The sequence below is a fragment of the Carassius auratus genome, chromosome 49 (genome assembly GCF_003368295.1).
Source record: "Carassius auratus strain Wakin chromosome 49, ASM336829v1, whole genome shotgun sequence".
In the NCBI taxonomy this organism is placed as follows: domain Eukaryota; kingdom Metazoa; phylum Chordata; class Actinopteri; order Cypriniformes; family Cyprinidae; genus Carassius; species Carassius auratus.
In genome coordinates, this window is record NC_039291.1 from 8,270,680 (window position 1) to 8,297,545 (window position 26,866).

A 26,866-nucleotide genomic window follows, 5' to 3' on the forward strand; every position below is an offset into this window, starting at 1 on the left:
CACGCGTATATATATCCAGTCTTCCTACCTCCTGTCCCACGACAGTTTTTCGGCAACCCTCCTCCACCCCAACTCCTCACTTCTAATCTATTTATCCCAAATTGGGATAGGGGGAGTTATTTGGGTTCGGGCTATGCTCCGGGCCCGGACCCCTCCCCCAGGACAGCACGCCAAAATATGCCTACTATTTGCCTTCAGATTAGATGTAAGGGTGAACTCGTGAAAATGCCTAGACATTTGTGTAACTCTGAAACACTTTCCTTAAAGGGGGGGTGAAATGCTCGTTTTCACTCAATATCCTGTTAATCTTGAGTACCTATAGAGTAGTACTGCATCCTTCATAACTCCAAAAAGTCTTTATTTTTATTATATTTATAAGAGAAAGATAGTCTGTACCGATCTTTCCCGGAAAAACACGAGCGCCTAGAGGCGTGACGTGTGGGCGGAGCTAAAGAATCACGAGCGCCAATAGGCTTTTGTGTTGAGAGCATGTGGAAGCTGTGACACAGATCCAGAGGCTGAAATTTAACAAGAGCAGCATCAGCAAAGGCGGTATGCTATGTGGTATGTACTGAAACTGTATATATTTGCTTAGCGGTTTTGGAAAATGACTAAGTTCCACTTTATGTCGTCTTTTTTTTTTTTTAAGCTGTACATGTGGAAAGTGCAGTTTGATGACAACATCGCATGTTGTTTACTTGATGTGCTTACGCGCTGATAGCTAAGTTAACAACACAGAGATATTTGAAGCAGTTTTACTCACCGAATGTGGTTCCAAAACACAATCGTGACCCTTTTCCGTTGGGACTGCATTATCCTTAAGAAATAAACGATGTGCAATCCGAAATGCAGGGAACAAACAAAAACACTTGCACAACTCCGTTGATGCTCTGTAAAAATAAACTCCATCCACTGGTCCCTTAATGCTGTATCTCTTTTGGTAATCTGTGCAGGGTTGTCTTGCCCTGGCAACCAAAAACACACTTCTTTTGTGACTTTTCGCGACGCTCTCGCTCTGATCAGGCTGTGCTCAGCCTCTCAGTGCTCTGCTATACTGGAGCCATATAAGGAAATTCTGCTCCATCTAACGTCACACAGAGCCATACTCGAAAAAAACTTTCCGAAACTTGTGACAAACCGGAAGAGGTTTTTTTGGAACAAAAATACTCCTTCAAACGTACAACTTAATTTTTGAAACTTTGTCCATGTTTAGCATGGGAATCCAACTCTTTAACAGTGTAAAAAACTCAGTATGCATGAAATAGCATTTCACCCCCCTTTAAAAAAAAAAAACCGTTTGTTGCATCAATTTTGGAACTTTTAAAACGTATTCAGAAATTTCAGAAATCTTCTTCGTTTCTATATTCAAGCACATTTAATGTGTTAACTGTGCAACACTTTTAGCTTTAAACATTTAAAAGAACACATTTTAATTTATTAATTTTATGTAGCCTACAGCATTAATGTTAACTTTAACGCAATTATACAAACTTCGTGTGCACAAGAAGATTACAGCACAGCATAGCTACCTGAAGTGCACATCACTGGTTTTTGTTCAAAAAGATCAGCATATTAACATGTTCCGGAGTTAGTCTTGTGCGAAGTCTGTTGACCGCCAGGCCAGCTGCTGAAAACGCGTTCTGATGGTACAGATGTTCCTGGTATGCATAAATAGCCCTTTGCCAGCTGAGACAACCTGGGAAACCTGGTGGCATTCGCTTTCCACCAATCTAGTGGACTTGTGTCAAGGGAAGGATGCTGTTCTCTAAGAAAGTTGTTCACCTCACTTTCCGAGTCGTTGATATCCCATTCATTGTAATTACTTCCGAGAAGCATCTGAAGGGCTCTTTTCCCATCATCACCCCCAGCTTGGGCCTGCTGCACACTTTGAGTAACCCTACTATTTTGATTTTCTGTCTGGGATTCGGTCAGAATTACTGCGGATGCCATTTCGTGCAGCTTTGCGTTGGCAGCCAGCCTCTCTGATGTGGTTAGAAAACCTAGATGTTTGTGTCTGGCATCCAGCATCGTCGCTATCATCGATGGCTTTGGTAGGAGTGCACTAGATTGAACCTAAAGTAACGAATTTAAGCGATTAGGTGGCGCAACGCCTATGACATTATTTTGTATAGAATGGATAATTCTCAATTAAGGTCTCAAAACGTCTCTTACCTGCATTCGTTGCGCCAATGATGCATGCACTTTTGCTTTGAATTCCAAAACCCGAGCACTGTCCTCTTCGTTTCTCTTAAGATGTGAATGTAAGAGGCCGTAAGTGATGGGATAGATATTTGAGATGGACACATCAGATTCGGTAGACATTACAGTCGTGGCACACTTTAACGCTGCCAACACAGGTGCCACGTCCTCCATCAGCTGCCAGTATTCATCTTTGAGCTCAAGAATTCTGGCGTCCGCTAGTTTGGTGACAGTGCGGTCAGACAGGACGGCAGTCACTGCCCACCTTTGTTCCACGAGCCGGGCAAACATGTCACTGACCGAGTTCCACCTTGTCTTGCAGGACTGTATCAGGCGATGCGGTGGAAGTTTCAACTGTGCCTGTTTGTCATGGAGTGCTCTGGTAGCTACAGTACTGTGATTGGAGTGCTGAACAAGTCTTCCAGCAGCTGCGATGACCCTGTTTATGTATATGTTGAAGCCATCATTTATGGCAAGTTGTAATGTGTGGGCAAAGCACGGCATGGAATCCCAGCTGACACGAGTTTGATCGTTTGCTGCCACGATATTTTTTGCGTTGTCGTGAACACATGCTATTATTTTTCCTGTGATGTCCCATGAAGCTATGGCCTCATTTAAATTTTCGGCCAGCTTGTCAGCAGTGTGTTTATCAGACAAACTCTCTGTAAGCAGGACCGCGCACTTCATCTGCCATTCAGAGTCTATGTAATGACATGTGACGGTTATGTAGCTTTCCCTTGTTAGAGCGGTCCAGCAGTCAGTTGTAAGGGCCATTTTTTCAACTGAACTTAGCGCCATCTTTAGCTCTTCTTTTTTCTTTTCATAATGATCTTCTAGTCGGCTGGTTATCATGGCTCTTGATGGTATGTTGTAGTCTGGCTGAATGAAATTAATCAACTCTCGAAAACCACCACCTTCGATGACGCTTATAGGCAACATATCATTTGCAATCATTTTGCACAGTCGTTCGGTTATTGCTTCTGCCTTCTGAGTTCCTACCTTTTTCCCGGCTAAAACGGAGGTTATTGTTGGCTGTGTCGAATCAAATCCTGTCCCGGAAACCGCTGGATGCACTTTTTTCAAATGATATATCATGGTGCTCGTTGATGTATTATATTTTAAAACACAGGCACAATGTTTGCAATTAACATTATCACCATTTGAAATAAAATGATCCCAAACAAAACTCTTGCGTGCTTGCTTCATTTTCCTTCACAACTGCTGTACTTTACATGTTTTGGCATAAGCCACGTGCGTCATCCTCTTTTGGCGGTTGGCAAACCAGCTAGCCACGTACGTCTCAAACTATGCACGTTAATAGTGATCATGCTTAATCGACCGTCGATAAGGTTTATTGATTAAAATATTTATCGACAATTAATGATCGTCGATTAATCGTTGACATCCCTATTCTGAACAGTTAAACGGAGCACTGTTTTTCAGAAAAATCTTTAAGATCCTGCAGGTTCTTCAGTTTTCCAGCTTCTTTTGCATATTTGAACCCCTTAGCAGCAGTGGCTGTGTGATTTTGATATACATCTTTTCACACTGAGGACAATTGAGGCACTTAAACAGAAATATTAAAAAAGGTTCAAACATTCACTGATGTTCCAGAAGGAAACGAGATGCATTAAGAGTTTGGGAGTGTGCTTTTGAACACGATGAAGATGTCCAAAATTATTCTTATTTTGTTGAAATATAATGTTTTTGTCCATTTAGTTCTGCCCTTCATAAGCAACAGAAGATCCCGGAACGCAAATTATGTACAATTTACCTTGATCTTTAAATTCCAAAAATGTTCACCCCCCCAGCTCATAATGCATCTTGTTTCCTTCTGGAGCATCAGTGAATGTTTGATCCTTTTTTAATAGTTGTGTTTGAGTCCCTCAATTGTCCTCAGTGTAAAAAAAAAAAAAAAAAAATCCTGCTGGAAAGGGTTCAAATATGCAAAGATGCTGGAAAACTGAAGAATCTGCAGGACCTTTTTGCAGGATTTTTCTGAAGAACAGTTCTCAGTTTAACTGTTCGGAACAAACAAGGGACTCATGCACAACCATCACAAAACAGAAAGACAGTTGTGGATCATCCAGGTAACCACACACAGTATTAAGAACCAAGGGTTCCCAAACTTTTGAATGGGGTTATTTTAATATTTTCAGAAAAAAAAATTGTCTTGTGGACTATATGCAAACATCTTTTATGTAAAATATCTTACTCAGGACAGTACTAAATAAAAAATAACATGCATTTTGGATCTCTCGTATTTTGTTAAAATTATTCACAGATTCTGCAAGGGGTTTCCAAACTTTTGAATGCCACTGTACTGATAGTTGTGGATTTTTTTTCAGTCTTTTTGCTGGTCTTTAAAATGCAGATGTCATAGCAGACTTATTTATAGAATGATAGATTTAAATCACTCATATGAAGTTTTGGTCATGTGGTCCACTTATAATGGTGTAAAATGATCGTGATTACAATATTGACAAAAATAATTGTGATTATGATTTTGCCATAATCGAGCAGCCCTTATCTGTCCTACACTGTGGGCTCCACTAAATTCTCTGAAAAAGCAGCTTTCTTTTAACGAGCAGCCAAGAGTAAAATGTCATTGTTTGAGTATGATTGTTCTGATTTCGGATTTTAGGAATGATTTTTAACAAGCAGGACCAAGAGGTACGAGATATGGGCTATCATAAGCACGCCTTCAACGTTCTCATCAGTAACCGACTTGGCTACCACAGAGATGTCCCCGACACCAGGAATGACAAGTACGAACATCTGTCTGTGTGCTAACCACTTGCTCAGATGATTAACTCAGTTGAATCATTTGATAAAAGTCATGAAATCAGTATTGACATTTTATGTAATAATACAGTTTATTATAAATGATTTATCTGTGAATACCATTAGTGACCATATAAATTTTTTTTTTTTTAAAACACACATGTATATATCAAGTCATATGATGTTTTGTGATAGAAACAGTATTGCTTTACTCTGGAGCTCTGTAATGTCATGAGGCATTTTTAACTGCTACTGTTTGAATATGTGTAATGGAGAATGAGATTTTGAGAGCTGTAAATGAGAGAACAATATTTCATATGGATATTGTCAGATGTGGTCACTTTGAACTGTGATTGTGCGGAAAAAGAGCCAAGCAAAGATTGTTCAGAAATCATCCCTTTGTATTTCTCAAAAGCATATAGGTTTGTAATGATGGTGAGTAAATTATTACAGAATTTTTGGTTTCAGGTAAAAACCCGATTCCAAAAAAGTTGGGACATTGTACAAAATGTGAATAAAAAACAGAATGCAATGATGTGGAAGTTTCAAATTTCTGTATTTTATTCAGAATACAACATAGATTACATATCAAATATTTAAACTGAGAAAATGTATCATTTTAAGGGAAAAAATAAGTTGATTTAAAATTTCATGGCATCAACACATCTCAAAAAAGTTAGGACAAGGCCATGTTTACCACTGTGTGGCATCCCCACTTCTTTTTATAACAGTCTGCAAACGTCTGGGGACTAAGGAGACAAGTTGCTCAAGTTTAGGAATGTTGTCCCATTCTTGTCTAATACAGGCTTCTAATTGCTCAACTGTCTTAGGTCTTCTTTCCCAAATGTTTTCTATGGGTGACGGATCTGGACTGCAGATCCTTCTTCTACGCAGCCATGATGTTGTAATTGATTCAGTATGTTGTCTGGCATTGTCATGTTGGAAAATGCAAGATCTTCTCTGAAAGAGACGATGTCTGGATGGGAGCATATGTTGTTCTAGAACTTGGATATACCTTTGATGGTGCCTTTCCAGATGTGTAAGCTGCCCATGCCACACGCACTCATGCGACCCCATACCATCAGAGATGCAGGCTTCTGAACTGAGCGCTGATAACAACTTGGGTTGTCCTTGTCCTCTTTAGTCCGGATGACATGGCATCCCAGTTTTCCAAAAAGAACTTCAGATTTTGATTCGTCTAACCACAGAACAGTTTTCCACTTTGCCACAGTCCATTTTAAATGAACCATTGGCCAAGAGAAAACGCCTGCGCTTCTGGATCATGTTTAGTTATGGCTTCTTTTTTGACCTATAGAGTTTTAGCCGGCAACGGCGAATGGCACTGTGGATTGTGTTCACGAACAATCTTTGGATGATATAACGCACTGTAGATGATGATAACTTCAAACTCTTTGCATTTTTCTTTGAGAAACTCCTTTCTGATATTGCTCCATTATTTTTCCACAGCACAGGTCTGTACACAGCATTGGGGGAATTGGTGATCCTCTGCCCATCTTCACTTCTGAGAGACACTGCCACTCTGAGAGGCACTTTTTATATCCAATCATGTTCCCAATTGACCTAATAAGTTGCAAATTGGTCCTCCCGCTGTTCCTTATATGTACATTTAACTTTTCCAGCCTCGTATTGCTACCTGTTCCAATATTTTTGGAATGTGTAGCTCTCATGAAATCCAAAATGAGCCAATATTTGGGATTACATTTTAAATTTGTCTCACTTTCAACATTTGATGTTATCTATATTCTGTTGTGAATAGAATATAAGTTTATTATATTTGTAAATTATTCCATTCATTTTTTTACTCACAATTTGTACAGTGTCACAATTTTTTGGGACTCGGTTTTGTAGACCATTTTTTACAATATAGAGAAATTAGCATTTTATGAGGTCAAGGTACACATGGTATTGTGTAAAACATGCTGTGTTGTCTAAATGGAGGGGATGGGACATGTGTTTTTGTGATACTGCTGTAAATCATCACATGAACACTGTTCCCAACAGGTGCAGAGATCGGATCTATCCCGTGGCCTTACCCACAGCCAGCATAGTGATCTGCTTCTACAATGAGGCATTCTCTGCTCTCCTTAGGACGGTTCACAGTGTACTAGATCGCACACCAAACTATCTGCTCCATGAGATCATTCTGGTGGACGACCACAGCGAATTGGGCAAGCCACTTTACTTCTCTAAACATACCAATTAGTCGCACAAGAGACTCAACTAACACACTTGATTTGCAAATAATCATAAAAACATATTACACTAGAAGTGGGAAAAATATTATGATAAACTACATCATATTCCAGTTGTATTTTTGTATGTTTTTTTTTTTTTTGGGGGGGGGGGGGGGGGGGGTAAATGTACTGTAGAAATAGGTCAACACTCTATTAACTGTGGAAAGCACCGAAGAGAAAATACTGTGTAAAAGAGTTTAATACGTCACCATCTGAATTCACGACCCAGAAATTAGATCAGTGTGTATGTGTACCAAATCATTTGCTCAATAAATCATCTTTTAAACACGTTTAACTGTGTTTAAAGCACCTGTCAAAATTCTAATGTGACTTTAAGCTTTCAGATCCTTTGGAATTAACTATTGCTTGTAAAATGTTAGCTAGAAGGATGAGTGTGTGAAATGAGGGTAAGAAATTAAGTAAGCCGAATGTCTGACTCATCAGATGTTACTTTGCATGTCTGACAGATGATTTGAAGGAAGACTTGGATTCTTACTTAAAGCAGCACCTGCAGAAGAAAGTGAAGCTAGTTCGTAATGAGAAGAGGGAGGGCCTGATCCGTGGAAGGATGATTGGGGCATCTCACGCTACAGGTATGAAGAAAAAAAAAAAACTGTCGTAAGAAACAAAGAAAGATATTTTAATGCAACCTTTGAGATTTCGGTCTCTGTATTAAAAGGCCTTGCAACCTCAATTGTAACACTTCAAACTGTTAATAAAATACATAATATAAGTCATTTATATGAATTTAATAGTTTAATCCAAGACTTTGTCACTGAAAAGTATGAAAAGTATAAGCATGTACCATCACTGACTGTGGAAACTTTACACTGGACCTCAAGCAACGTGGATTGTGTGCATTTCCACTCTTCCTTCAGACACTGGGACCCTGATTTCCAAAGGAAATGCAAAATTTACTTTCATCAGAGAACATAACTTTGTACCACTCAGCTGCAGTCCAGTCCTTTTTGTCTTTAGCCCAGGCGAGATGCTTCTGATGCTGTCTGTTGTTCAAGAGTGGCTTGCCACAAGGAATGCGACAGCTGAAACCCATGGCTTGCATATTTCTGTGTGTAGTGGTTCTTGAAGCACTTACTCCAGCTGCAGTCCACTCTTTGTGAATCTCCCCCACATTTTTTAAGGGTTTTTTTTTACAATCCTCTCCAGGGTAAGGTTATCCCTATTGCTTATAGACTTTTTTTCTACCACATCTTTTCCTTTTTTTCGCCTCTCTATTAATGTGCTGTGAACAACCAGCCTCTTTTTCAATGACCTTTGGTGTCTTGCCCTCCTTGTGCAAGGTGTCAATGGTTGTCTTTTGGACAACTGTCAAGTCAGCCGTCTTCCCCATGATTGTGTAGCCTACAGAACTACAGAGACCATTTGAAGGCATTTGCAGCTGTTTTGAGTTAATTAGCTGATTAGAGTGTGGCACCAGGTGTCTTCAATATTGAACCTTTTCACAATATTCTAATTTTCTGAGAGACTGAATTTGGGATTTTTCTTAGTTGTCAGTTATAATAAAAAAATTAAAAGAAACAAACATTTGAAATAAATCAGTCTGTTTGTAATGAATGAATATAATATACGAGTTTCACTTTTTGAATGGAATTAGTGAAATACACTTTTTGATGATATTCTAATTATATGACAAGCACCTGTATATATCCTTTAGTAAGACTGTCTTCATTTTTTTCAGGTGAGGTGTTGGTGTTTCTGGACAGTCACTGTGAAGTGAATGAGGCATGGCTCCAGCCTCTGCTCACACCCATTAAAGAAAACAGAAAAAACGTGGTTTGTCCAGTCATTGACATCATCAGCGCAGACACACTAGTATACAGCCCTTCTCCTATTGTGCGTGGTGGATTCAACTGGGGATTGCACTTTAAATGGGATCCAGTGCCCGTGTCTGAACTCAACAGCCCTGATGGAGCCATCAGGTATTACAAGAGTGTTACATTATTCTAGGATGCAGACTTCTGGGCTTTCTATGAAATTACCCTTTTTGAAAGCTTTTTTTTTTTTTTTTAAAGAGCAAGTCATATGGTATTTTAAAGTGTCCTAATGTTGTGTTTTGCAGTTCCCTATGACAGGTTTAAATGCACCCAAGGTCAAGAAAACGTAATTTAAATGTTTATTTATAAGCTTTTTTTTTTCCCTTCATGGGCCTGAAATATAGGCATTTTGGTTAATATTGATAATTAAACAATATTTTACTAAATTTGCTTTTGTGCCGAGGCTGTGTCTGAAATCTCTCACTCGTTTACTCAATCTCTAATCCCTATATAGTGTATAGCAGTTGAGTGGACTATATCGACACTCGATCAAGCAGTGTTTTGAGCTTGGATAAGATGGTTTTAGAGCGCCCTCAGGCAACGTTAATTTAACATCAGAATGAATATGCTACCTACTGTGATTAACAAATATTTTTAAATTATCCACCAAATTATCATCATTTTTGTTGGTTAAAGACAATGCCACCTTGATAAACCTGGGATTTTTAATGACCACAGAGAGTCAGGACCTCGGTTTAACATGTCATCCGAAGGACGGTGCTTGTTGACAGTATAGTGTCCCCATCACTAAACTGGGGAGCTAGGACCCACACAGACCACAGGGTGAACAGGTAATGGAATGACAGAACTACAAAATGTCTGACACCCGATATAGTGCACTATATAGTGGATAGGGAGCAGTTTCGGACAAAGCTCTTGGGTGGTTTAAACCTGTCATGGATAAGTAAAGATGACCAGTAGGTGGCAGCAAGCGCTTGATTTGATAAATGATTTATTAAATCAAATGACTCAAAACCGCTGATTCAATTAGAAACGTAACAAGCCTGTGTAGCCAATCACAGACTCAGCTGTTGATTTCTGGAACGCAATGGCCAATCATAGGTGATGAAGTCAGAATCCTCTCAGCGCGTGCTCAAGAATCGTAAATTATTCTAAATTAATCGAACAATTAAATTAATTAATTATAATTAATTAAATTATCAAGAATCGTCTCATTTTAACCATCGATTTTAACACACAAAGAGTAGACATTGTGGTATATTCATTGTGTTATAACTGAGCTTTATAAGATCGCAATTAACTGAGATGTCAGCTTTTAGTGATAGTAAAGGAAGTGCTGCTCGCATTGTGCACAGAATCCATCCCGCGCAGGTCTCTTCCTTGTATGTGGTACTTAATGTGATGTGACCGCAGTTTTAGATACTATTATTATTATTTACTTATTTGAGGTGCACGTGTGGGAACTGTGTTAGAATTCCCAGTGAGGCTGAAAACACGGCTCTCGTGGAAACCGTTGTCACCCACAGAACAAAGCATTTCAATCTCGGATGTGAATTGATTTAAACACAATAGCTAGCAGAAGTGTTTATGGGCATGTCAGAGTGTTGGTATTTCATGGGCAGTTGGGGATTATGCAAATGTGTTACCTTGTGATGGATATAGGTAACAGGCAAAAGATTTGAAAATATGATGACTCATCAAGGTGGTTCAGAGTCTACTTTTTTTTTTGAGCGACAATATCTTTCTAATATTTCTCAAAAACCCATATGTCCTGCTCTTTAACTTTTATTTTATATATATATATATATATATATATATATATATATATATATATATATATATATATATATATATATATATATATATATATATATATATAATTATTAACAAATTAACTCAAAATGGGATGTAATATTTTGATCACACTGCACACCACTATGTAATACAGTACACTATATCCTGTCCCTGAAGCTGCATATATGGATGGGGATGAGGGCCAACACTTTAACCCTGGAGTCATAGACTGTCCTGTTTGGGATCAATCCTCCCAGATGGATTCTTGGCACAGAATTTGAACCACAGAGTTGTCTGCCCTTTTGCCCCTTACATTTACATGACCTGGTAAATGTTTGGACCCATCTGCTCGTTCTTTTTTTCATCACTATATGTCAGATTTTAGAGTAATGGAGAAGTCAAATGAAACTATGGGACTTATTTAGTGAATATTAAGCAAAATTTTCATTTTATAAAGAAAACTATTTTAGAAAGGTATTATTATGTAAGTGTAATTTATATTTGTCTAGCATATACCTTAAGATCAAAATGGGTTTTAGACTCATGTGAAAGAAATTCAGTTCAGTTTGTTCATACTTTTGCAGGTAGTGCACACAAGCCCACTGTGGTGAACTGAGATATGACTCCAGATTTGTTTTTCTGCAGGTCTCCCACGATGGCAGGTGGGCTGTTCGCCATGGACCGGAATTATTTTTATGAGCTTGGTCAGTATGACCGCGGCATGGACATCTGGGGCGGCGAGAACTTGGAAATATCTTTTCGGGTAAAACTGTGTATACTTTAAGATACATTGTTCGATCATTTTTATTTTATTTATTTTTATTTTAATCCAGGGTTTTTCTGACTGGGGGATCATGAGGGAGCTGTTGGTGTTGATGAAAAGTTAATACTTAATTCGGTTGAATTTAATATATATAATATATATATATTTTTTTTTCATATATATATATATATATATATATATATATATATATATGAATATCATGTGACCCCTAACCAACATCAGAGAACCATGAACATGCAAATGTGATTTAATTATTACTCTATTACCTTAAAATCTCAGGGGGGAATTAAAAAATATTTATTAGGTGAAAGATATTCGGCTGACAAAAAATAAAGTTTGGGAATCCCTGCATTGAGTTTTTGTCTTGTACATCTTCTCAATATTTATTAAGTCTACAGTATACTATCCTGTGCATTTTACCTTTTTTTTTTTTTATCATACTTTTTCCATACCTATATTTATGGATAATTCTCTGTGTTTGTATTCTATAATAATTGCACTGTCCATGTAGTGGACCTGACTTACATTTCACTCATGTTTATATATTCTCTATATAACCATTTATGTGATGAATAAAAATCTTGAATCTTCCAAAGACACAGTAATACATGGTTAAATGTGTACTGAGTGATAGCTTAACTCAAATACAAATTAATGTATTCATCAGTAGTTGATACCATGTTGAAAAGTTGAGAAAACACTTCTTAAAATCAAAATGATTTTTGTAAATCATTGTGGCCTCTCAGTTGTCTGTAAATATTTTTTCCATCAGATTTGGATGTGTGGAGGGCAGTTACTGATCGTTCCCTGCTCCAGGGTGGGGCACATCTTCCGCAAACGCCGGCCCTATGGGTCGCCCGGAGGTCAGGATACAATGGCCCACAATTCCCTGCGTTTGGCCCATGTCTGGATGGATGACTATAAGGTGGAGATCAATATCTTAATACTATAATAATAATAAAATACCAAGTGTGATGGAAATAATACTTATTAACTGTTCTATCTTTTATCAGAGACAGATTGCGCTGTAATGTGAGAAACATGATTGTAGCACCAGTACCGTATTTTTCGGACTATAAGTCGCACCTGAGTAAGTCGCATCAGTCCAAAAATACATCATGACGGGGTAAAAAACATATATAAGTCGCATTTATTTAGAACCAAGAACCAAGAGAAAACATTACCGTCTCCAGCCGCGAGAGGGCGGCTCAGTGGTAGACTACAGAAGCAATGAGCAGCATAGAGCGCCCTCTCGCGGCTGGAGACGGTAATGTTTTCTCTTGGTTTATTTCTCTCCGTTCATGTCAGATTAATTTTGATAAATAAGTCGCACCTGACTATAAATCGCAGGACCAACCAAACCAAGAAAAAAAGTGTGACTTATAGTCGGGAAAATACGGTATGTAGTAGAAACTGTTAGCTTCTAGCTTTTTTATTTTCTACTCCATGATTCCAAGCCGATGGGGGATATCGAACATGTTTGATATTTTGAGGTGATTTAAAGGGATAGTTCACCCAACAAGAAGATTCTGTCATTAATTATTCACCCTCATGTCGTTCCAAACCCGTAAGATCTCCGATCATATCTCCGTTCATATCGGAACGCAAAGTAAGTTATTTCTGATGTGTTCTGACAGCTCTCTGACCCTCCCATAGACAGCAAGGGTCCTTATATGATCAACGTCCAGAAACTTAGCAAGGATATCAGTAAAATAATCCATGTGACATCAGGGGTTCAACCGTAATTTTATAAAGCCATTAGAATACTTTTTGTGCGCAAAAAAAACCCTTTATTCAACAGTTCGTCTCCTCCGCGTCACCCTAGCGCCATCGCAGCTGCTAAACTACTCTCTGGGTCCCGCAAGTATGAGCCAGTAACTCCTATTTTATCTGCAATGCACTGGTTACCAAATATAGAACCGATTTAAAAATTCTATTATTTGTTTTTAAAGCCCTCAATAATTTGGCCGACCAGTACTTGACAAAACTGCTCCGTCCATACACCCCTTCTAGAATGTTGAGGTCCAGTGATCTTTGTCTGCTCATCGTGCCTAGATCTAACCTTAAAAAACAAGGTTATTCCATTTTTCCTGGAACCGTCTTCCTCTTCACATTAAAATAGCTCCCTCTATTTCTGCTTTTAAAGGGGTCATGAATTGAGAAATCAACTTTTACCTGAGCTTTTGATATATGTGGTCATTGTACTAAAAGAATGTCCTGTATGTTTCAGAACTGAAAGCGTCCTTGTTACTGTAATAAAAGCTTTTATTGATACCAGGTCCAGTGAACGCCAGTCCCTGGAATGTGCCTAAACACCACCTCCAGAGAAACATATCAATTGCTAATTCTTCAGCCCTGCCCACTGATTCGTGCATGACATAATAAAGAAATAACATAAGTGGCGCTTAACCGGATCAAGCAACCAAACAATAAACATGACGTTGAAAATCACAAAATATTGTGCCGTGCCCAGTCATGGAAGAACACAGTCACTGCATAACCTTCCTTTGGATTCAAATATTAGAAATGCATGGTTGAACTTTATTTTTAATGAAGTTTCAGCTCACGTGAGTAAAACATTGAACGTTTGTTCACTTCATTTCACCGTGGATTCCTTTGTAAACAAGACAAGGGTCGACACTGGATTTGCAGAAAGAATGAGATTAAACAATGCTGTGCCGTCTGTATTAAATGGCACAGCACACTTATGTGATTAAAAAATATTTTGTACTATTTCAATATAGTTTTTTCAAAATCGCTCGACATGTCCTGATTATGTTTTTGTGTCTAACCAAAGTCACAGAAAAGTCCATTCTACGGACATATTTATTCTTTCTAGCTTTTGATTGATCATTGGTTACATTTTTCTTATTTACTTTATTGTGATTTTTATTTATTTATTTTTTTTAATTAGTTTTTATTCTAATCTGTTCAGCACTTTGGTTGTGTTTTAAATGTGCTTTAAAATTAAATATTGAATTGTATTCCAGCTTTAAATGTTTGGATTTTACTAAATCTCTTTTAAAGTACAAAGTACAAAGTTTCATTGTAAAGACAGGTGAGAGCAGGTATCTTTTTTTTTTTTTTTTTTTTTTGCTTAACCACTTTAAAATTACTTTTTGGTTGCTTTTAGTCAGAACACACGAAGAAAACAACACATACAGCAAGATAATATAACTTCATATACTTATAACTTCCCCTAAAAGTCTGTAAAAGAGAGATGCCTATTGTGTGATTTAATTAAGCCGACTGCTGTAGCCTATTTGCAGCTTAGGTGTGTTCTCCCTTTATTTTTAATTTGTAAATATTCTGTTTGAATGACAGCTTGGTAAATCTGTTGGTGATCAAATATTCAATATCGATACTCATAAGTACTTCGTACATTATCAGCACAGCATGAGATGTTCTCTATGATGATTGGTTGACAAACCCGAAGGGAAAAAAAATGTATATATATATATATATATATATATATATATATATATAATAATTCTGAGACATGAAGTGAAATTAATTGTTAATTTTTATTAACATTTAATCGTCCTCCTCCCATTTTCACCTCAAAATTTTGGGGAAGCTGTGCCTCCCCCAAGGAGCCGCCACTGTCACCCTGAACCCGATTCTGTAAGGGCACTCAATAAATTGATTGTTCTTGTCTGGTTGGACATTGACAGCTGTGGTGCTGCTGTTCTTTGCTGTTGGCAACACGTGCAGTGTGGTTCATTAAATGATGGAGATGTGTGAAATTCTTCATGCGTGTTTGAATTTTACAGCTTTAACAGCGATCCTGCAGAACTTCAAAGGCTCATCATAATTGGCTCCTTGTCTAAGAGATAATTGACCCAGTTAGAGGAGAATGTAATTACCTGTTCCAGACACATTAATGCTCTGCTTCATCCGGTTATTCTCAAGATCCTGCTTAACAGTGTCAGCCTCTTCTCAGCAATATTTGTTAAGTCTTTTTTCTGTTGCTCTTTTTTGCTTCAGTGATGTGCAAATAGTTTAAAATAGTTTTCCAGCTAATGTGGGATTGTTCCTCATTGTGCTGTTTGCATGTCCTTTTTGTAGGTACTTTAAGGGTACTTCATTGTGAATAACTCATACATTATAAGTTCTCAACAGTAACACCATGTCAGTTTTTCACTACTCTCATTGCAGTGTATTCTGCATTTGTTGTATTTACTAAGGATACATGATGCCTAGATTAGTATTTTACAGGATTAGTTCAAAAATATGTCATTAATATCTCATCCTCATGTCATTTTAAACCCTGTAAGACATCCATTCATCTTCAGAACACAGTTTAAGATATTTTTGATTTAGTCCGAGAGCTCTCAGTCCCTCCATTGAAGCTGTGTGTACGGTATACTGTCCATGTCCAGAAAGTTAAGAAAAACATAATCAAAGTAGTACATGTGACATCAGAGGGTCAGTTAGAATTTGTTTAAGCATTGAAAATATATTTTGGTCCAAAAATAACAAAACTTTGACTTTATTCAGCATTGTCTTCTCTTCCGGGTCTGTTGTGAGTGCGTTCACAAGACTGCAGTAACGCTGCTGACATACAACGCTGCTGACGTGTTATCTTTGTTATTGGACGCACCAGAAAAAAACGTCAGCAGCGTCGTATGTCAACAGCGTCACTGTTTCATCAATTTCAGTTCGGTTCTGTACTCAGTCTGAGATAGCGAACTATCTCCCAGTTTTCCTCTGGCTCCAAAACAGCCGGCCAATCAACGAACAGAGGGTGGACTGAGAGCAGTGATGTAGATGCTAAGCGCCAAATTTAGGATTGTATTTTAAGTTAGGGAAATCGAAAACAGACACGGGATGCTATTCGGTCTGTTGTGGAGAATATTCCCGGCATTTGCCAACTGAAGCACGAACAAGAAGAGCATTTGTTTCACATTTTGAATGGAGGTGAAGTTGTGGCCCTACTCACGAGTCCCGACAGGTTTTGGGAAAAGTTAAATTTATCAACTGTTACCGATCGTTAGTGAGAAACTGGGGAGGCCAAAGTCCGACAAGGCGATAATAGTGATTGTGAACTGCCATGTTCCCTCCGGTATTTTGCTCGAAGGTTTTGTTTTCGCAGCATACCTGTGTTTACAGAGGAAGTTGAAGGCGGCTGAGCCGGCGAATAACACTTCATAACCAAATGTTATGTGATTGGCTTACGGGTAACCAATGATTTTAAACTTCAGACAAGTAACCCCCCCCCAACCCCCCCCCCCCCCCCCCCACCCCCCCGAGAAAAAACGCTTGTCAATTATGTCCTTCCAAACTCTGTCTACGAAGCAACACGAAGTAGCAGAGTTTGGTATTACCAGGCAAAGTAAACCGTACATACATTTTCAATGGAGGAACAGAAAGCAGAAAGACTAAATCTAAAATATCTTAAACTCTGTTCAGAAGATGAATAAAGGTCTTATGGGTTTGGAACGACATAAGGGTGAGTCATTAATGACAAATTTTCATTTTTGGGTGAACTTACCCTTTAAGCAAAATTGTGCCTTATAGTTGTTGGTGCAGACTTGACATTGGGATCATCATACCTATGATGCATAAAAATGCTGTCTAGGTGGTTGGCTGACTAGCTTTTGGAATTAATCTACAGTGTCTTGCATCAGTAGTCAGTAGTGCATAATCAATTTCTCTGCAAAACCCATAATTCACCTGAGTGAAAGTGTCTGCTCCAGATGTATTTGCTAACTATTTCTCCTGGTGGTTTAAAAGCTTCAGTCCGCAGAGGCAAACTATGTTGCCTCTTTATTCCTGTGTGCTTTTGCAAGTGATAAATAAAACTACTGGCTCTGCGTCCCAGTGCTCATACTATCCATCCTTAATAGTATGTGAGATTAGAATATGTATGTCCCAAAGCATAGTATGTAGAAAAGATACTAGATTTTTTTAAGTGGATCCGTGCATGCTCTAATGGCTAATATTACCCACAATACATTGCACTTTGGCGAAGGACTACAACTTGAACAGAACAACTAGAAGAACTACAAACACAAATAAAAAACGGAAAAAAATGAGGTGATGGCGGATGTGCACAACCGACGGTTAAGTAGAGAGGTTTAGATAAAGGGGTTTGAGTTATCAGTAATTAACATTTAATCTGGTAAAAATAATAATGTAATGTCGTCTACAAAAACGTGAACTTTTATAAACATCCATCTATCAGTTATCTTTTAAATGCATCATGCAAAAAACAAAATAAAAAAAATGAGCAAAGATCTCCACATAAAGACCCACGGCACGGCTGGTTGATCAAGTGCTACTTCATTTCTTTCCAGTATGGTTGGGCGGTCCAATAAAAACACAATTGTATGATGTGATATTATGGCCCAAAACTTTTCTACTACACACTCAAAAGTGTTTACTTTTTCTTCAACAAAAGAGTACATACTTTAACGACGTAGTACAAGTAGGCACACAGTATGGAATTTCCGAAGCCCTGATGGCACATCAGGAAACTGAAGGTGTGCAGGTGGTTCAAAAACTGATGAAAAATGAATATCAAATTGTAAAAATACAAAAAGTAAGAAATAATTTTAAAATATTAGCAATAAAATATATATATATATATATATATATATATATACTGAATATATCAATCATTAGACATGCAACAAATTATTACATTACTAAAATATAAACTTAATTTTAGAAAGTACTTAATTTAGTAAATAATTAAGGACATAGGGACCTGACAATATTTAGGAATCTCTGATTTAGTGGTTCAGAGCTGCACTTAATTATCAACAGGTGTGTTTGTATATTAAATTGGCACTTTTCTGAGATTCGGAGCTAAATTATAGGGGTGTAAAAATTGGTAGGTCTGTTACTAAATTGTTTACTTCATTGACATTATGTGCCAATGGTGACCATGGGGGAAAATGGGGGGAAAAGTTTTTCCTCCAGAGTTTGAATGCATGTAACTCAAGAAGTATCAAAGTTTTCTTAATGCCCTTTAAGATTTTTGGTCTTTTCCTTTTGTCATCTACATTTTTAAGGCTCTACATAGTTCAGTTCCAGAGGTAACAGAATTTCAGTATTGCTCCATGAGCAAATCGTTAAATTGTTCACATTTTCAGTGGTCAATAAACAAATGTGTAAAAATAAAATTACGATGCTACTATCTTACTGAAGTCTTTTTTACAACCCTATAATTTGGCTCCAATTTGCCATCTTGACCCCCATCTACAAAATAGTGGATTGCTCAATAAAAATGTATCCATGACATTTAATATTTTGCCTTTCATAACGATACAGGTTTATCTTTCTTTAGAAAAAAAATATATATATTAGCAAAACTTGATCGAGGAACCCACAGGATAGACCTTAACTTGAATGAGGGTTTATTGCTTCCTTGTATTTAAAAGTAGTTGTTACTATTAAATTGTGCTTAGCTCTGTATGTAAGCAGGGGCTTTAAAGGATTATAACCACACATTTACTCAGGCCATCCAAAATGTAGATGAGTTTGTTTCTTTGCTGGAACAGATTTGGAGAAATTCACTATTACATCACATGTTTAACAAAGAATCCTCTGAAGCAGATCAAAAATCAGTGGGTGCCATCAGAATGATTAAAAACATCACAATAATCCAGTAGTAATCCACTAGACTTCAGTCTATCAACTAACATCTTGTGAAGCTAAAAACGTGTTTTTAATGAACAAATCTACACAATTAATACGTTTTTAACTTTAAAACATAGCAAGAGATAAATATGCACACATTTTACAGTGAAAATAATCCAAAACAGTTCTAAACATGTTGATGGATTTTGATTAATGAGAGGACTTTTTCACTGCAGGGAGTATTATTATAATAATAATAATAATTATGGACTTGTATTTTGGCAAGAAGTGGCATTTTCAAGTTAAAATACTTTAATGATGGATTTGTTCATTATAAACACACATCTTTTTACTTGACGGGACATTAATTGTTCGTCCAAGTGTGTGTGGATAACTTGTGGATCATTGTAATGTTTTTATTGGCTGTTTGAACTCTGACATCACCCAAGTGATGTAATGCGAAATTTCTCCAAATCTGTTCCCATGTTGAAACAAACTCTGGCTCTAGGATGACCTGAGGATTAGTAAATTTAAAGCAAATTTTTATTTATGGGTGAACTGTTCCTATAATTCTTGCTTGAGTGTGACTGCAACAGTCAGTGTAAACATCCTTTTCACTCGTGGGAATGTTTTGTGTGGCAAATGCGTTTTCAGTAAATGTAATAATTAAATATTAATCTAATGCATATGTGTGCGTACATCAGGAGCAGTACTTTGTCTTGCGCCCGGAGCTGAGGAACCGTAACTATGGTGACATCAGTGAGCGGGTTGCTATTCGGAAGCGTCTGCAGTGTCACTCCTTCAAATGGTACCTGGACAATATCTACCCCGAAATGCAGGTCTCCTCCCCACACAAGCCCCAGCATCCTGTCCTTATCAACAAGGGTTTGAAGAGGCCCAAAGTCCTGCAGCGGGGTCGGGTAAGACCTCACATCCACCCTTGTGTTTACCTAATCCTGTAGCTCTGTTGGTCAATAAAGAACTGCATGAATATTGTTGTTTCCTAGGTTTGACTCTCACAACATAAACTCACTATTTTTCTTTTGAGTGGCATTTAATATCGCCTTTTCCTACTGTATTGGAAGTGGAAGAAGTGAATATAGAGTCGTATGAATTGAACAGACAGCTGTCTGTATAAACAACAGAGGGCAGTAGAGCAGCTCTTGAAGTCCACTGACGGTTTGCATTATTTTTGCATTATGTTTGTGTCATGCAAATAAGAATGTTTAGAATATCATCTGATTTTCTGTATTTTTCTAAGCCTAAAGTTTGTTAGTTATTACCTTGTACTGTAATGAATGGACTCGTAAGTGTTGGTTTAAGTTAGTCATTAATCATTTCAAATCCAAAAGAAAACATAAACATTTTTTGCACACCTGTCATTAAATATTAATGAATGGATTGCTTTCGCCAAGACCATACAGTATAATGTATTGTAGGTTCCTTAAGTAGGCTTTCCAAAAGTAATATTTTGTGTGTGTGTTCTCTTTCAGCTGCGTAATCTGCTGGTTGACAAGTGTCTGGTGGCACAGGGGCGTCCCAGTCAGAAAGGGGGTGCTGTGGTGGTGAGAGACTGTGACCCACAGGACCCTGAGCAGGTCAGTTTATCAAACTTCTGTCATTCTATGAAAATTATACACAGCTATGTGAGATTTGCAGATGATTTGCTATTTTTGCAGCTCTGGTGCAAACTGGGGGAGTTTATCTATCAGTATTCATTCGTTACTCATGTACTATCATTCTAAAGTTTAGGGTCATTCGTAATTTTATTCAGCAAGGACATTAAGTTGATCAAAAGTAACAGTAAAGGCATTTATATTTCAAAATTAAAAAATAAATAAATACAAATATTTATATATATTTAAATAAATGCTGGGTGTTTTTCTATTCATCAAAAATCAGTTTCCACAAAAATATTAAGCAGCACAGCTGTTTTCAACATTAATAATAATAGGAAATGTTTTGATAGTAATACCAGTACAGCATATTCAAATGATTTCTGAAGGAAGACAGGAATAAATCACTTTTTTAAATGTATAAAGTTAATATTTTAATGAATATCTATTTTAAAAAATCTTAGTTTTTCAATATTACTTTTTTTACTGCTTTTAGATTAAACACAAACTTGGTGTCAATGAGAGATGTGAACTGGTGTGAACCTTAAAAATATTAAGTTGTAAAAACTTATCGACCCCACACTTAATTAAATTTTTGTTGCTGTAGTTTAAAAGCTATTTTTCTCAGCTAACAAACTGCTGTCTCTTGTTATATGCCATAGTAAGACGTAGGTCATTTTAATTTTTGATGAGTCTGAAAAGAAACAGGCTGAAATTAATCATTATATCTAAAGATATCTGAAAAGCCTGTTTGTAAAGTTTTCTGATTGGTAATATGTAGATGTTTTGTAATTTTGATCTATGTGTTTTTGTGTTGTTTTGGAGGAATGGGCATATGATGAGGATCACGAGTTGATTCTCGCCGGGCTGCTGTGTTTGGACATGTCTGAGATTCGTTCTTCTGACCCGCCGCGCCTCATGAAGTGTCACGGCTCAGGTGGATCCCAGCAGTGGACACTGGGGGTGAGAAATCTGACCATTAATGTCTTCAACCTCATGGAAGGGCTGCAACTACAGATTTTCTTTTTTAAATCCAATTTTGTTTTTATTAATAAAGCCAATTTTGTTATTAATATAACAAATTGAAGGTCATAAAAATGTAAATACATACCGTATTTTCCGGACTACAAGTCACACTTTTTTTCATAGTTTGGCTGGTCCTGCGACTTTTAGTCAGGTGCGACTAATTTATCAAAATTAATTTGACGTGAACTAAGACAAATGAACCAATAGAAAACATTACCGTCTCCAGCTGTGAGAGGGCGCTCTATGCTGCTCAGTGCTCCTGTAGTCTACACTGAAAACATAGAGCGCTCTCTCGCGGCTGTAGACGCTAATGTTTTCTCTTGGTTCTAAATAAATGCGACTTAGTCCAGTGCGACTTATAGTCCGAAAAAAACGGTACATGGTATTCTTAAACATTATACAATATGTGGTCTTACATACTTTATGCTTATTGTATATGCCTCTGTTGTTTAGATCTGCCTTGCTGCCCCATTAGGTGCTCTGCTTAAAATGCAAATAATGTATTTTTTGTTCCCTCAGAAAAATAAATGGCTATACCAGGTGTCAGTTGGCCAGTGTTTGGCTGTTGCCGACCCTCACAGCATCAAAGGATATGTTACTATGGCGATCTGTGATGATTCCCGGTCCCAGCAGTGGCAGTTAGAGAGTTGAGGATACTGGAAATGTGAGGAACAGCTATAGCGCCCCTCTGGCTGGGTATTGAACTGCACCGCCAGCTCAGAAATGGATAACAGACCCTTGTCAGTCCAGACCGCTGTGACAGTATTTTGTGAGGTCCTGCAGAAGGAACCTTGGTCTGAAGCTTTCTTGATCCATATTCTTTACTCAGAAAACTATTTTTAAAGTGTATTTTTAAAATTGTGTTTATTCAAGTATTTGTAAGTTTAAATCATTTTAATTTTCATTTGAAATGTAAACGATTTGCACAGAAAACCTATTTTCAACATATTCCAGATGTTAGATGTTAATAAATATAATTTAATCTGCTAGATTTTAAGTTCATCATTTTTAATTATGAATGCAGCATTATTTAATTTTGTTCGTCTTTTTTCCAGTCAAGTTAACGTAAGCCTGAAATTAAGAATTCCTTCTGATTTTATTTGATTTCATGATCACTGGATTTATCTTGACCTTAATAAACTGCAAATATATTTCTGTTCTGTAATGGATTAGTATTTCTCATTATTGCTGGTATGCCAATATAGACAAGACGGTTCAGTGTAACAGCTTAATTAATAAAACCAATCAGTATCAAGCTACTTTACTACAGTTTGTATTAAAAGACTGACTCTGACAACTTCAAATGCATTTTTTCCACTGAACTGTCTTTTCATGAATAAAGGTCCACATATTTGAAAGTCCAGTGTGAATGTAAACTGCACTTATTGCTATTTTGTACATGGAATTGCAAATATAGTACAATATAAATGAACATTCACTGGTTCATTTTTATATAATTATTATTTATTTATTTATTTTACAGCAATAATTAGTTTTGTCAAGAATCATCTCAATGGTGTACACTCACATAAGATGATGTTCACAGTGTTTTTGGTAACTAGGGATGTCAACGATTAATCGATGATCGATTAATTGTCGATAAGAGATGCAATCGATTAAGGCTATCGATGGTCGGTTAACCGATTCAATGTTGGGCTGCGTGCGGCTCATGCGCACTCAACACGTGCGAGCGGCTGTGAGTGACGGTGACGATATATAAAAGCATCATCATTCATACACAATGTACAAATTAAGCTTTTAATGTGATTTAAACTTTAAAGTACATTAAAATAGAAACAACATAAAAGTTCTTCAACATTAAATGCAATAGAAATGTAGTTACTAATCATTTCATCAGATAACTGTTTTATATCGTGCGCTTTGCAGGGCTGCGGGACACAGTGACAGGACACGTAGTCTATTCATTCCTACAACTTGTTAATTCATTCCTATGAATTATTAATGTGGCAATTGTCCATGTTTCATTAATTTTGTTCCCTAAATAACCCATGATTTAAGTGAAATAAGGGAACAAATTAATAAATCGAACGAATTCTTAATTCATGAAATCTTTAATTTCCCTTTCCATGTTTACCACAGTAAGAGATGCGAAAACAGTTATTAAAAGCGAAAGATAATAAAATAAACCTGGGAAATTAGAGGGTTAGACTATGAAGATTTAGGAAAAGAAACAATGCCTAAATATACTGAATTTGTGCAAATTCGTGACCAACCGGCAAACCAGAACAAAGCCGCGTAAATGAAGACTATGGGGTCCAAAAGCATGGTCGCGATCTAACATTTTCCAGTTAACCTATTATCCCTCTAATAAACAAAGCTTTTATACCACACTTGTCATAATCAGATCTTATAATTTCAAAATAAATAATTGCTGGATTCAAAACAGCGATTAATAGGCGCTGTGACCGACACATTCCTGGAGCATGCACTGCTGTCACTAAACGGTGACGCCGAGCATCGTTCACAAGTTTCTGCATGGACCTGACTAGGGCACAGGTTCTAAGCCCTGGGACAAAATGGGATGCTTTAAGGAAAATGTATAGCCTACTAAGTAATAGGCCCAACATAAAAATAACAATTTGTTTTCATGTTTTTTTTTTTTTTTTTTTTTTTTTTTAAAATAGGCTATGCGAAATATATCCGACTTAAATAATTAAGATTAACGGATTTAAAACAGAAGTGTGGGCGCTCCATAAGTTCACAAAAAAAAAAAAAAAAAAAAAGGATGACAACGCATTCTGTTTGTTTGCTTTATTTTACAAGAGCACAAATCTTCTGTTTGTATTGTAAGTGTGCACAAATGAAAGTAAACACTTTTGCGGAAAATATATATATATTTTTTAATGTCTCAGCTGTTTCGATCGCCCCGGAGCCTGCTGCACACGTATATTCCAGCGATTCAAACTTACATCGCAGTCTGTTCATTATCAAAATAAAATAGTCAACTAAACATTAAAAGGTTACACTGGTCAGTTTAAATAGACCGTAGTATACCGGTCCACTCTGCTGTTATGCCAAGGACGTTTTTGCTCATATGAAGAGGATCATCTTTTCCGTCTATATGCGAATGCGTGTTAAGTACAAGCCTAGTTTACATTATAAATAATAGTTTAACATTCAAATACATTGCGAATATGGAAACATTTCGATTTGTGCCGAATGAGACATGAGCAATAACATCCAAATAAATCTAGCCAAAGCCGCGCTCGCTCATCCTCGTCTGCACGCATGCACTGTCACGATCTAATGCGCTGTATGCCGGATTTTTAAAAATCTGACATTTTCTAGGACAGAATCCAGCAGGATCGAATTAATGTGAGCAACTGTGTTTTGGTGCAGCAGCGCCGATGTAGTTCACTTAATGTGCAGCGCAGTCACACGCGCTCCACATTTCGGATAATTTTATTTTAAATACAATAATGTCAGTTGAAAACATTGCAATTGTGCTTTAAAATACAACAAGGAGCACCACAAAACCATTTAAAGAGGCGCGTTCAGCGTTCTCCGTGCGGGATTGGAAACTGTCAACAAAGTAAAATGATCTCAAAAGTATGGCGTGCTCTCTTCATTTTATCAAATGATCATAATCGCATCTATTCATTTTATAATCCTGCTACTAGCATTTTATTCAGACTAAAACCTCTTTAATTCAAGTGAGAAAGCGTTTTGTGTGTGTGTGTGTGTGTGTGGCTTTTGCACATCCTGTCATACCGCTGACTGGGTGCCTGCAATAGACGCATTTTGCAGTATTATGGTTAACGATTAATCGATTAATTGATCGTTAATTTAAACGACGATCGATCATGGAAATAATCGAAATTTGACATCCCTATTGGTAACATTAACATTATATCATCATGCTCCTTGGCTGTAACCTCTGTAGATACTGTACGCTAGTAGTGTAGGGTTGTTGATGCGATAAGCACTATAATCTTGCGGTAGCACTTTATTTTACAGTCCTGTTTCTCATGTACATACTATGTACTTATTATAGTAATTACAATAACTTTGTAATAACTAGGTACTAACCCTGAACCTACCCCAAACCTAACCCTACCCTATGTAGTTACCTTGTATTACCAGAACTTTCTTAGATAAATACACTATAAGTACATGTTAGTACACGTACTGTAAAATAAAGTGCAACCAATCTTGCTTTACCATTACCTGTACAGTTGAAGGAGCAGAAAAGCATTTTAGACGGACGACAGACAAAACATGAGCACAAACATCGATATGGCATTCAGTGTTATCGATATGGCAGCAGTGGTATCAGTGTAATTTACATAAAACTATTATTAATCATGCCGAACCATGTCCATACCAATAAGTACTTTGAGGTAAAGTACCCAACAGTAATGCTAACTAGATAAATAACTACTGGATTTTTCCAGAGACAGGCCATAATTTCAAATATTTTATTAATACCACATATATGACAATTTTTCAAAATAAACTTCTAGACCTGTGGTTGAGAATGCTATGTTGCATTGGCAGAAAGAAAAAAAAAACCTTGCAGATAATTGTCAAATTCAGATGTGCAAATCTTGTTGCATCTTACCAAATGTATAAAACTGAAAAGCTGCTTCAACTAAGTTAAGGGTATGAATACTTATGCAATGTATTTATTTCAGTTTTTACATTTTAATACATTTGCAAAGATGTCACAAATCTGTCGTTCCTTTGTCATTATGGTGTATGGCACGTAGATTGATGTGGGGGAAAATTATTTTAATCAGTTAAACATGAGACTGCGGAAAAAAATGGATGTATACTTGTATCTGGCAGTGAAGAAAATACATATTTAAAGAACTTGCCATTGCCATTGGGGCATAAATATTAACTAAGAGAAGTGTGGTATTACCAATTCTCCCCTAAGGCAATGACATACCTGCCATTTGGATTTGTTTTAACATTTCTACATACAAATTGGCAGGTGTTGAAACAATATATAGTGATATTCTCAATGTTACCCAGAAAACAGGATACAGGTTACAACTCATT

The 26,866-nt window shown here is 37.0% G+C and overlaps 1 protein-coding gene across 1 annotated transcript in view; it reads left to right on the forward strand.

Annotated features, from left to right (window-relative positions):
• The window catches only part of LOC113066127 (polypeptide N-acetylgalactosaminyltransferase 11-like), a 38,285-nt gene extending 15,081 nt beyond the window's left edge, over positions 1-23,204 (forward strand). Inside the window, exons 3-12 of the mRNA XM_026237794.1 lie at positions 4,844-4,967; positions 7,006-7,172; positions 7,706-7,831; positions 8,938-9,178; positions 11,474-11,591; positions 12,385-12,537; positions 19,904-20,119; positions 20,693-20,797; positions 21,641-21,778; positions 22,361-23,204. Of these exons, the coding sequence (XP_026093579.1) occupies positions 4,844-4,967; positions 7,006-7,172; positions 7,706-7,831; positions 8,938-9,178; positions 11,474-11,591; positions 12,385-12,537; positions 19,904-20,119; positions 20,693-20,797; positions 21,641-21,778; positions 22,361-22,492 (1,520 nt within the window). The 3' untranslated portion in view covers positions 22,493-23,204. The remainder of the gene's footprint in view (positions 1-4,843; positions 4,968-7,005; positions 7,173-7,705; positions 7,832-8,937; positions 9,179-11,473; positions 11,592-12,384; positions 12,538-19,903; positions 20,120-20,692; positions 20,798-21,640; positions 21,779-22,360) is intronic.
• The last annotated feature ends 3,662 nt before the right edge of the window (positions 23,205-26,866 follow it).